We start from the raw sequence: 12781 nt of genomic DNA, 5'->3' as shown, positions 1-12781 counted from the left end.
AAGAGGTAAGCCAGAGGTGTGTGCTGGTTAGGTGAAGTAGGAATGTGGATCTTGCAAGATAGATTCTTCATTGAGGACTCTTATAAATATGAAGCCAGGGCTTATTTATTTCTTTTCCTTCTCATTCAGATCTGAACCACAGCAGTCTAGGATCCCACTATGAAAACTCACACTGGGGATCAGTTTCCTCAAATGAGTCCAGCACAAACTGGAACAAAGTTATTGTGAACGGCTCTGACAAAGAAGCATGGCCATCAATCACTTGCAGTGACCCAGAGCTCACTTCTGAATGTATGGATACTGACTCTGCCTCGAGCTCTGGCTCGGAAAAAAACCTCATTGTCATGGCTTCAGGGAACACATGTGGTGGCGAAAGTGATAGCAGCAGAAATGACCTTGAAAACTACCCTCAAAATAAGTTTGTGATTGGTAGCAACAGCAATAATGTGAGCAACGGAAGTATTAATGGGCCGTGGAATATGTCCCATGGAGCCATCATAAGCACATGTCAAGTTTCAGTAAATGGTCCTGATGTCAAATCTGAAAGTAGCCACAACAGAATAAATGCTTGGGGCACTGTAGGTTCTTCATCAGATGGAGAGTTAAATCCAAGCACTTTGAATTCTAATGGTAACCACGGTGCCTGGCCTATTCTGGAGAGCAGTGGACATTCCTTGAAAGAGCCTATGAGAAGTGGTAGTTCTGGCACAAATATTCAGTGCAGTACCATAGGTCAGATGCCTAACAATCAGAGTATCAACTCGAAGATGGCTGACTCAGCTAGTGGTTCCTGGGGAAGCCTTCAGGAAAATTGTGATTCCGAAGTAAATGGTACGAGGAAGGTTTCTTTCAGTGGACAACCTCAAATGAATGGACCAAATAACACTAACTTTATCACCTCTAGTTTACCAAACTCTGCTAGTTCAATGCAGATTACTGAACTTTCTAATGCTACAGAACATGGGGCTTGGCGTTTGAGCACAATGAATCATTCTCAGCTTCAGAGCCCTTTGGTTTCAAATGGCACTTCCCTTTCTCATCTGTCTAATGGTGAGGTGAAAAATGGTATATCTTGCGGTACTAAATGGAGCATCTCCAGTTCTAGTTATAGTGGAGACAAGTGTTCAGCCCTTAATGGGCAAAATAATAGTGACACTGTGAATGCAACTGTAATGCAGCCTGGACTCAATGGGACAATAGGCTCAAACTATAAAACCAATGGGAATAAAGGTGTGGTGTGGGAGGCAGGGGCTGTTAACTCCCAAAATATGCATTGGGGCACTGGAAATGCCATACCCTCTGGAGGAGGTCAGAGTGGATGGAGATCTCCAGCCCAAAATAGTAGCACTAATGGGGACAGGAACAAATTGCCTAGCAATCTGCATTCCAATGAAGGCATGAATGGTGCTAATGATAGGACGTTGAATGGCTGGAAGAGTATTGAGAATGATCTAAACACTCAGAGTCCCTCTAGTACTCTTGTAAATGAACAGACAGTGTGGGACATAACTGCAGGTACAGAAGAGAGTAAAGGTGGTACAGAAAGCACCGGAAGCCTCCATGACAGACTGACAGGAGAAGGTGCCCCAGAAAGAAGAAAAGTTGAACAGAGTGCATTATTACAAAATATTGTGAACAGGACAGACTTAGATCCTCGTGTCCTTTGCAACTCTGGCTGGGGACAGACTCCAATTAAACAAAACACTGCCTGGGACACTGAATCTTCACCGAGGAACAAGAGGAAAACTGACAATGGGACAGAGGCTTGGGGAGGCTCTGTAACACAGACTTCTAACTCAGGGGGATGGGTAGACCGGCCTAACTCAAATAGCAATGATACCTCATCAGTATCAGGGTGGGGACATCCAAAGTCTGCTAAAGGGTGGGGAGACGCCAAAGGCTCAATAAGCCAGGGGGGATGGGATAAAGATTCTGCTGCTGCTGCTGCTGTTACTACTACTACGACTACTACAGGAATGATCAGAAGCAGTCAATCATGGGCAGTTAGCAAAGAGGACAAATCTACATGGGATGATGCACATAAAGTGAGACAAGGGTGGACTGATGGGCAAAAAATAAGTCAAAATTGGATTACACCAGGTGAGAACTGGGGAGAAAACTCTAGAAGCAACCACTGGGGGGAAGCACAGAAATCCAGCTCAGGGGGTAGTGACAGTGATCAGTCCATGTCTTGCTGGAGTGATCCTGGCAGGTCAAACTCCTCCACTTGGGGTAGCAGTAATAATGCAGATGTTCATAATTCTTTGGGATGGGGTGAACATGGAAAGTCTAATCAGTCCCAGGGATGGGGAGACTCTTCCAAGCTAAATCCATCCCAGGGGTGGGGGGAGTCATCTAAGCCTAGTAACTCGGAGTGGAACAAGCAACAAGATACAGTTGGATCTTGGGGGGCACCATCTACAACCACTAAACCTTCAGGTTGGTTGGGCGGACCGATACCGACCACATCTAAAGAAGAAGAGCCTACAGGTTGGGAAGAGCCATCTCCGGAATCTATACGTCGCAAGATGGAGATTGATGATGGCACTGCAGCATGGGGTGATCCAAGTAAATACAAGTATAAAAATGTGAACATGTGGAATAAGAATATCTCGAACTGTAGCAGCACTGCATTAGAGCAGCCACCACCAAGTGCCATGTCCAACAAAGAGAGCAACGGTGCATCTGGTAAGTCTAGCAGCTATTTTTGTTTTTTAAATTCAGAGTAGCATGTATGAAAAACATGCTCCTTTTTGAAAAAATGATGTTCTGTTAGATTGAAGCAGTTTTAAAAATGATGATTTAATCATCTCTCTTCTAAACAGTGCCTAATTGTGTAGCCTTTGATAAGTTTGTTACAAAATTTAAAGAAAAACAAGAGGGGATATTCCTGTGCTCCATTACGGCCTGATATACTAAGCACAAAATTGAAAAACCCTTCAATTCAACAAGCTGTTAATTTGTAAAACATCTGTCTCCTGTACTTTGGTTAAGCTAAAGTTCAGTGGAGTTTGGTGGACAGAAATGCATCGAGCTGATGGACTGTTGCATGCAGCAAATTACTGCAGTACGTTTACTATTAAATATGAGTATTTCAATTCTGAATATTAATTTTTCTTGTTCTCAACGAAGTTCTGCAAACAGTTATTTCTTCAAGGGACCTGTCCCTTGATGCTGTATTTTATCTTGTTTTAACGTTTCTTTATTGTTTACTGAAATTACTTTAGAAAAAGTTCATATCACTCCTAGAACATATTAACCCCAGAGGCTCATCTTGCTCCCAGCGATGGGCAGAGTATTCTAGCCCTAGATGCTGGTATTCCCATATGTTGGCTAGCTGATCATTTTGGGGCCTCTGCATGCAAAAATCATGTACCATGCAAGGACTTGGCAATTGTGGTGAAGGAGCCTTAGCAGGCATTTACATAGGTACACAAAATCTGTGATTGCACATTAGGGCTTTGAGCATACCATGATACTCCGTTTGCAATCTCCATGCCAGTTTGCAAGATCTAGCAAAACTGCTGCTAGTTCTTACCTGTTACACCTGCTGCACAGTAACATCTAGAATCTCAAGTTGTGACCCAAATTGAGCAAGGTAATTAGAATAAACCCCATTCGGAGTATCTCTAGTCTGCCTTTTGCCTTCTGGGGCAGAAGAAAGAATCCCTCAAGCTAGGCCTGCTCACACTGAAAAACAGCCCCCCCCCCCCCCCCCCCCCCCCCCCCGGCATCCTTTCAGGAAATGCACTTATCTTTCCCGAGGGTCCCAGTCTTCATCAGCAAGAGTGATGGTAAAACACACTTACTTCAGAGCTGATCTTTTGTTGAATGGTTCTGCTACGGCTCTTCACCTCTGTAATAGGCCCTAACAGCACTATTCTCTGAAGATTTCTTTTCAGTTACGGGATGCCCGACTTTGGAGTGGGATATGCCATTAAGTAGGAAATGCTTGATTCTGGTAGGTGAGACGAGGAGGAAGGGTAGGGTGAGGGGTGTAAGGATGCTTAGGCAGGGGGATTTCAAACTGTAGCAGCATTCATAGTGGTATGTTTTGGTATTATTTTATCCTTGCCAGTATGGCCAAATATTAATATGCCGAGTATATAGCACAGTAAGTAGAATTTTTGCATGCAGGTTGAATTGTTTTGTAAGCTTACGTTATATATATTCAAATCTGCATGTCAATCCATAGGACTTTTTCTAAGTGACAATTTCCAGTTTACTGATACATCTTTTTGTTATGTCTAATAATATAGAGAAACAGATCTTTGGGGTTTCTTATTTTGTTTCTTGGTTTTAAAAAGGTTGGGGAGAACCATGGACAGAGGTTCCTGTTCCCGTCACTACTATAGATAACGGAACAACTGCCTGGGGAAAACCTATGGAAACGCGTGGTTCAAACTGGGGAGAGCGTAACAGTGAAGTGACAGGCTCTTCAGGTTGGGAGAGAGCTCCTTTGAGCACACAGGCTTCAAATAAACCTGGTATGTTTATTCTCATCTACAAATGCTGAAGATTGAACTGGACATAAAGATGAGAATGTTGTATTGGGCACAGGTTACAAAAAAGTGTGGCTTCACAAGAGATCCTTTATTACAAGATGTTTTCTATGCTCCCATGATTGTTGAGTTAGTGAAATGAGGCTGTTGGCCATATTGGAAGGCCTGTTGCTATCCAGGGGACAACTGGTACCTCAGAAGCAGTCTGCCTTTGCTGTAACTCTGCTAGATTGCTATCACCTTGGAAAAGTTTCAACATTAAGAAAGTTTGTACATTATGAAGATAAGAATTGCCATATTGAATTAGACCAAAGGTCCATCTAGGCTTCATCCTGTTTACAATACAGGTCACAAGTACCTAGAAGGATCCTAAAAAGTAGCAAGATTCCATGCTACTTAACCCCACATATAAGCAGTGGGTTTCCCCAGGTCTAATTTTTGTTTATGGACTTTTCTTCCAGGAATTTAAACCTTTTTTAAACCTAGTTACACTAAGGAAAAGTTGTCTCGCCTCATAACTTTCTTTCCTTAGGTCACATTGAAGAGCTTGTGGGTTGTGTCCGTTGACCAGCAGATGGAGATAGAAAAAGTAGTTTTGTGATTTGCCCCTTAAGGGTGCAGCTTTAGAACACTCAGTATTTTGACTGACAGAGCAGTACAACTTGTAAGTAGTAGAGCATGTACTATTAGCATGCATTAGTCAAACCAGGAAGGCACTATTGATTTCAACTGGCCTTCAGTGTTTGATCAAAACAGGACATATTGTAGACAAATGGCCAGTTCAGCAAGTGAAGAAAGGAACTATCACACCCTACTGTGACAGAAGCATAGCTGGTAGAAACAGAGGAAGTATCCTGGTACACAGATTTTAACACTCTTCCAAGAGTAAGAAGCTGAAACACCACTAAATCTCAGATGGATAGGAAAGCCTGCTTAGCACCTTAGGTAATGCAGAGGTGATTTGTTTGGGTAAGCAGATGAGGCTCTGTGAGGCAAAGTACTAGTGAATTTGGTATGGCTAAGTATCATTGATTTATGTGAGGAGATGAAACAGTCAAATGAGCTAGGCCAGCCTAGCTGAGACAGCCAAGATAAGTACAAGTAGTTGTGCAGGGGTATGTAGAGCGGACAGATAGGGTAAGCATAAGTGATGTGAGGTCATGCCTGGCTCGTTTAGTGAGGCTAAGCCGAGCTGATTCTTCGAGGCCAAGCACAGTTAAGTGGAGTGGCCTGACTTACCATACACAGCTGTTGATCAGACTGTTGACCCTGATGTGACAGTCACAAACAGAGACCCTTCTAGCTATGGATACTGATATAGGACAGAGACATGCTTTTCAAGAAGCACAACACTCTGACCCTGACTTGGAAGCCATGCGGCAGAGGGCTGGTCAGCCAACTGATGACTCGTAAAGACTGTATCCTATGGAAAGGGGGCTTGCTGTACAGAGAGACTGATCCCGGTGATCCTAACAGGCCCTGGACAGCAGGCAAACAGGTCATAGTACCCAAAGCATACAGAGAACAACTCCTGCAGTTTGTACACGACATTCCCCAAGCAGGACATCAGGGGTGACACAGAACTTCTATTGGCCGGGAGTATCTGGAGCCATAGCTGACTATTGTGATTCGTGCCAGAGAGTGGGTAAACCCCAAAATCACCCCCCCCCCCCCCCCCCCCCCCGAGCACCCCTGAAGCCTGTACCCATTATGAGTGAGCCATTTGACAGGATAGCTGTGGATATAGTGGGGCCTCTAGCTGTCCCTAGCCGGACTGGGAAAAGATATAGACTTCCGTTAGAACGGAAGACTATTTTTGAGATGTCTTGGGTGGCAACTGGAATTGTGTAAAAAAATATATATATATATATTCCTATCAGTAGGTTTAGTGAAGGGTTTAGCAATGAACTCAAAATTATCAATCTTGAGATACATTTTTTGGATGTAGATGTAAACACTGGAATGTTGTTCTGTGAATTAAATGCTGTCATCACAATTATTTAGCCATGATACAAAATGACCAAGCTCTTCTGAAATTCCTGTCCACAGCATGAACAAGTTATCTATATATCCCCACCAGTGGCAAATCTTAGCCAAAAAAGGGGAGCAGAAAATCCACTCTTGTTCAAAGGATATTGTATACAGGTTTGTAATGGATAGGACAAAAGTTGTCCCCGTTGCAACATAAAGTAATAGACCAAAGAATAGGGTGGGTTGGCTTTTCCAAAGGATACAAGGGAGATTAAATGATTCCTGTGTGTGATATTTATTGAAAATACACCAAACGATTTGACACAACAGCTGTTTCGGCACATGGTCACCTGCCTCAGGAGTCTGAAAGTTTGGTGTATATAATATGTACTGTACAAACCGATCTTGCATGCAAAGAAAACGGCAGTGTTGCAGAAAAACACTGTGCAGATAGAGGAAATCGCTTCAATTATCAGAGAATTCTCAGAGAACATCACAAATGAAACCCTCTGACAATACCGAGAGGTATCGTCCGAGGGTTTTGTTTTGTGATTTTTCTCTGAGAATTGAAGCAATTTTTTCAGAATTTTTTTGGTGATGAACTTGTAACAAACATATCCCCTGAGGAAGCTTACCAAAGTGAAATGGTGGCCCCTTTGGGCATGAGAAGAAAAGTGCTGGTTTTATGGCATTCTGAATCACCACATTGTGCCAACTATACTTGATATCATTAAGTTTGGTAGCAGCATTTATATATAAAAAAGAGAGTGTTTATGACCGATGAAAGAGAAACGTTCTGGTATACAGAATAAGGGCATCACCTTGTGACAGGTCTCCGAGATCTTTTCTCTCTCTCTCAGAAAAATATTTCAATGACTGTGTATGAGCCGTTAAATTCAGGTCAATCGATTAGTGCTGGTAAAACTTTGCCCTTTTTGTATTTGTTACCTTACTTTGTACCAGCATGTAGCTGCATATTTGGATTGGTTCATTTCAGTCGTAAGGCCCTTGCTGGCATATTACGGATACGCAACAAGCTCAAATATGGAGGCATGTTCTCATAGAATGCTTTGTGTTCGCAGTTTGAATTGGACATAAAAATTGGCAGCCAATGAAATTTTAAGTACAATGGCGTATTGTGTTCATATTTATGACTGTTTCCCAGCAATCTAATAACGCATTGTATGGTTTGCAGACGCTTGAGTGCTGAGGTAGAGTAGCTTAATGGTTAGTGCAGTGGCCTGAAAACCAGGGGAACTGGGTTCAAGTTTGAGTACTTGCTATCCTGCTTATCAGCGATTCCAACTAGGAGGCTTACAGACAGAAAAAGGAAAAAAAAGAAAGAGAGGGAAGGAGGGAGAACGACAATGTCATGATAGAAGAGAGAGGAAAGCAAAATACACATGGGATGGGGGTGGGGGGTACTCTGAGCCTTGGGACCCTTTGGACTCTGGGCAAATCACTTATCCTTTGATTGTCCCAGGTACAAAAGAAATATGTAAACTATTTTGTTTATAACCACAAAACTCCCATCCGCTTTTCCTGATGCAGGTAGACCTGGTAGGCCACATTTTCATAGTCCAGACATGAAATCAACAGAGCGTGAATCAAAGTATACAAACTTGATATATTTGATATGTGCCTAACAGCCATCATTTTTCTCAAAATACAAATCCTCTTTTGACCACACTAGAGATTCGGTGATCAGGTTGCAATCAAAAGTCAGTAAGGACTCCCAGGTACTTAAAAGTATCTACAAGAACAGTTGGTTTACCCACTAGTAAGTAGCTTGAATAATATATTTCATTCAGTTATCTACACACCTAATGACTGAATCTCCAACAGCTGCCCAGACCCTTCCCTCCTAGGCAGAATCCCCTAGAGCCTATTCACTCAGTGTGAGGCTATTACATCCCCTGTAGGGAAGGACCTGGCTATAGGATCACTTCCTGCCTCACCATGGTGATGCTCTCTTTTCAGGTGACCTCCCTCTTCCAAGGCAGCACAGACATTGCCACACTGGAGGTAGGATTTTTTTTTCTATCATTTCCCTGTAGATGGTCTCTGTATATCTGTCTCGGCTCCTTTAAGTCTGCTGCTTCAGCCTCCAGAGGTTAGACTTGTTCTTTAGAACCAGGAGCTCTTTGCATCAAGTGCACATAAATGACCTCTCACCAACTGAGAGGTAATCATACATACACTTGGGGCTGGATGCATTGTTAATTCACTTGGGAAAGTAGAGCTTGTTACCAATCTTGGTTAACCTGTTACAAAACAGCACAGTATGGCAAAAACTTTAGAGCTCTTGGACATTGAGGTTATTCACAGCTGAATTATTTTTACTCAGGTCCAAAATCTATGCAAGATGGCTGGTGTGAAGAAGACATATTGTATGGTAGCTGTCACAGCAGCTGGGAAGAGGAAGAGGATGTAGAGATTGGAATGTGGAACAGTAATACATCACAGGACATAAACACATCTTCAAACTGGCCACCTTATTTGAAGAAAATGCCAATAAAGGTAACCCATGTTTTTGAAAACGGAAGGGTTTGGCCTCTTAGATCAGGAGGCATAGGTTCTGCATGGTCTTATGATTTGGATGAAAAGAGGGAACTGAAGCTATTCATCACAAAAGGCCACCACAAGGTGGTCTCTGTTGCCACAGTGACAGAAGAAAAGGCACAGACTCCCTTTCTGACATAAGCCAGTCTTTTTCACACATACACAAGGTCTGGCATATTTCCCTTTTCCAACTCCCTTTCCCTCAACCCACAAGATTTGGCGTCTCTCTCTCTCTCCTCCTCCACCCCCAAGTATCAGCTTTCAAGACAATCTTTCAGGGCTGTACAGAGGCTGGCTGACTTGATCGCCCAAGCTGCTGGTGGCCAGCAGTCTAGTGGAGGACTGGTTGGGGGGAGGAGGGAGAGATACCAAATGCATGGGGGCGTGTTGGCAAAGATGGCATTCCGGGGGGGGGGCACAAGAAATGTCATGTGTAGGAAAGGGATGAAGAGATTTCAGGGAGAGAGAAACTGGGTGTGCTGGAGAAGGGGACAGAGACTGTACCCACAGAAGAAGAAATATGCTAGACTGCAGGAAGGAAACGGGAGAAAGTGAAAGATTTAGGACAGGGGGCGAGGAGGTTCAGGCTCAAGTAGCCATCTGTGGTAGTGATGTCACTTCCTCCATTTCAACAAATTCTCCTGTGTGGGAGTGAAGTCTGGATTCTTTATAGGATTGGACAGAATCTCAATATAAACTATGAACCTCAAGTTCCATATAACAAACTCCATATTCCCCCATAATGGAGCTATTCCCCTTAAGACACACCATAAAAAAAAAAAAAAAAAAATTGCAATTATTGTCTCAGGAATAGCACACACTCCTTCCACTGACAAAACACTAATTAAATCAGATGGGCTTTTGTTTGTGCGATGGATTCTACAGAATGTGAAGACCATTAGTCTTGAGCATTTTAATTTTGGATACCAAGGCCTGTTTCAAATAGGGCTAGACACTTTGCAAAGTAACAAAGCCATGCAAAGAAAAATCCGGGCCATTCTTTCTCTGTACCCCATTCTTCTACTGCTTCTTTCACCATCTTCTTAAACCCTATTTCCCTTCACTCAGCCTCTTCAAAGACCCTCCCCAGTAACCTCATCCCTTTTCAATGCCTCTTATACTCTCTGTAATCTTCCAGATCAGTCACATGATATCTCAACTTTTCCACAAAATATATCCACTCTCTCTCATTCCCCCCTAAATTTCACACCCTGACCTATACCTAGCAATAGCCAGGTCCCCTCAAAATTCCTTCTCCATCTTTCCCATTTACCTTCTGCTCTGTTAACCTCCTCCTGAGTCCCATCCATCTCGTTTCCTGTGTTCCTGTCCTGTACAGCATCTCCTGTCTACATAGCTGTCCCTATTCCACTCTCCTCATGTTCAGTATCTGCTGTGTCCCCCCAACCCTTCCTGAGTCCAGTTTCTTCCCTCTTTCTCCTGCACCCTCTCCCAAGGGCCAGCATCACCAGTTTATCGCAGTCATCCTGTGATATTTTTGCTTCTTTGAACTTACCAGAGGCTCTCTCTTCTTCAGTTGCTTTGAGTTGTATGGCTTCTAAGGCCGCGGGGGTTTGATCTAACCCAGTTCCATATCATCAAGCTGATCAATCCATAGACTGGTGGGTTGTGTCCATCTACCAGCAGGTGGAGATAGAGAGCAAACTTTTGCCTCCCTATATGTGGTCATGTGCTGCCGGAAACTCCTCAGTATGTTCTCTATCTCAGCAGGTGGTGGTCACACACAGCAGCAGCTCTGGCTAGGCCTCCAAGCCTAATTTTTAGGTTTTGTTGAGTGCTTGGGGTTGAGGGCTCTTTTGAGCAAGTGCAAACCTGGTGGTGCCAGGTCCCTCCTTTTCTCCCCCCTCCCGCTGGCTCCGTTAAAAAAAAAAAAAAAAAATTTTGAACGGCCTTAAAGGCGTTTATTTCGACGTTTATTTAAGCGTCTATTGCAGCTACTCACTGAGACACCAGGTCGTTACAACTCGGAGCGGACAGCAGGTAATTTTACCTTTTTATAGCGGGCGGGGGTTCCCCGATTCTTCTCCTCGTGGCTCATGGCGTCGGAGGGCGAGGGCGCAAAGGGTCGCTCCCCGGGTCGCTCGAGCGCTTCTAGAGGGGATGCGGGGGTCTTCAAGCCGGATTCGCCCTTGGTGGGTGACAGTTTCGCGACCGATGCATGTCCCGGTCCTTCCTCCGGCGTGGCGGTTTTTCCCGCCATAAACACCCATCCCCCGCTCCTCGCCTCCGCCATCTTGGCCGGCCACGCGGCTCGGACGGCTTCTTCTTGGGCCGCCCTTGAGGTTGGAGACATTAATGCCATGAACGCCCTTAATTTGGGCGACGGCACAGAAGCGGCTAAAGTTAAGAGCCGTTCTTCCCGCACGGCTCCTTCGCGGAGTTTCACGCCGGACGCCATTTTGGATGCGCAGCATGTCTCTCCCCCGCTATTGCGAGCGCCGGTTGAGAGCGCGCCTAGGGCTGTTGCCCAGGCTGCGGAGGTGCACAGTCTGGGGGGTTTCTCCCCCGAGTTTGTTTTGCTGCTGCATCGGGCCTTCCTCATGCACAACGCTGCCCCCGCTCCCTCCTCTGGTAAAGAGGTTGAGGTTCCCAGAGGTAAACGCCCTCGGGTTGATTCCCAGGCCTTGGAGGAATTTGTCTCCTCCGATGTAGATGAGGGCAGCGTGTCTGAGGTCTCCCAACGGTCCTTTGCGGATTCCTTGGTGGAGACGGATCCCCGCTCGGATGGAGCGGATGACCCCTCTGCAGCGCGGCTTTTTCGCCCGGAGGATTTGCCCAACCTGTTGTTACAGGCCATGGACACTTTGAAGATATCCTCTCCGGAGGACGTCTCTCCCTCAGCCCCTGTTGGCTCTGCCATTATGCTGGGGACTAAGCGCCCGCCTAGAACCTTCCACGTGCATGATGCCATGCACACCTTAATTTCGGCTCAATGGGATGTCCCAGAAGCGAGCCTTAAAGTGGCTAGGGCTATGTCCCGCCTCTATCCTTTGGCTGTGAGTGAACGTGAGGCCTATCTGTGGCCTACCGTGGATTCTTTAATCACTGCGGTGACTAAGAAAACGGCATTGCCGGTGGAAGGTGGCACGGCCCTAAAGGACGCCCAAGACAGGAGATTGGAGGCGGCTTTAAGGTCGTCCTTTGAGGCGGCTGCTTTAAGTTTGCAGGCCTCAGTTTGCGGCTCCTATGTGGCCAGGGCGTGCCTGACTATGGTGCAGCGGGCTTCCCCCTCGGATCATTTCTTGAGGAATGATTGGCCAGCCCTGGAATCGGGCTTAGCCTATTTGGCAGACTTGCTGTATGATGTCTTGAGAGCCTCGGCGAAAGGCATGGCTCAGACTGTCTCTGCGCGGCGGTGGCTTTGGCTGAAACATTGGTCTGCTGACCACGCCTCAAAATCCCGCCTGGCTAGATTGCCTTTTAAAGGCAAGCTGCTCTTTGGGGTCGAGCTGGACAAAATCGTGGCTGATCTCGGCACGTCTAAGGGCAAGAAGTTACCGGAGGTCAGGGCTCGGGCGAGTGCTCGTCCCGGTACCTCCAGAGGACGGTTTCAGGAAGCCCGTCGGTACCGCCCGGGCAGGTCGGGTGCTTCTGCCCCCTCTTCCTTTAAGAGGAATTTCTCCCCCAAGCAGCATTCCTTTCGCAGAGACCGCCGTCCCGGAGGTGCTCCCTCCGGTCCTCCCCCAGGGTCTCGTACCCAATGACGGGGTATTGGTCCACGCCCC

The 12781-nt window shown here is 45.6% G+C and overlaps 1 protein-coding gene across 4 annotated transcripts in view; it reads left to right on the top strand.

The window, feature by feature from the left end:
* Nucleotides 1–12781, top strand: part of TNRC6A (trinucleotide repeat containing adaptor 6A) — a 113380-nt gene that overhangs the window by 45807 nt on the left and 54792 nt on the right. For 2 of the 4 annotated variants that reach the window (XM_030211147.1, XM_030211145.1), the window contains exons 7-10: nucleotides 130–2688; nucleotides 4308–4487; nucleotides 8454–8498; nucleotides 8821–8993. In XM_030211147.1, coding sequence (XP_030067007.1) covers nucleotides 130–2688; nucleotides 4308–4487; nucleotides 8454–8498; nucleotides 8821–8993 — 2957 coding nt within the window. The remainder of the gene's footprint in view (nucleotides 1–129; nucleotides 2689–4307; nucleotides 4488–8453; nucleotides 8499–8820; nucleotides 8994–12781) is intronic. The other 2 variants (XM_030211148.1, XM_030211146.1) reach the window with 1 other exon arrangement.

This window comes from Microcaecilia unicolor, chromosome 8 (assembly GCF_901765095.1).
Source record: "Microcaecilia unicolor chromosome 8, aMicUni1.1, whole genome shotgun sequence".
NCBI lineage: Eukaryota > Metazoa > Chordata > Amphibia > Gymnophiona > Siphonopidae > Microcaecilia > Microcaecilia unicolor.
This window is presented reverse-complemented; position numbering and strand designations above follow the sequence as displayed.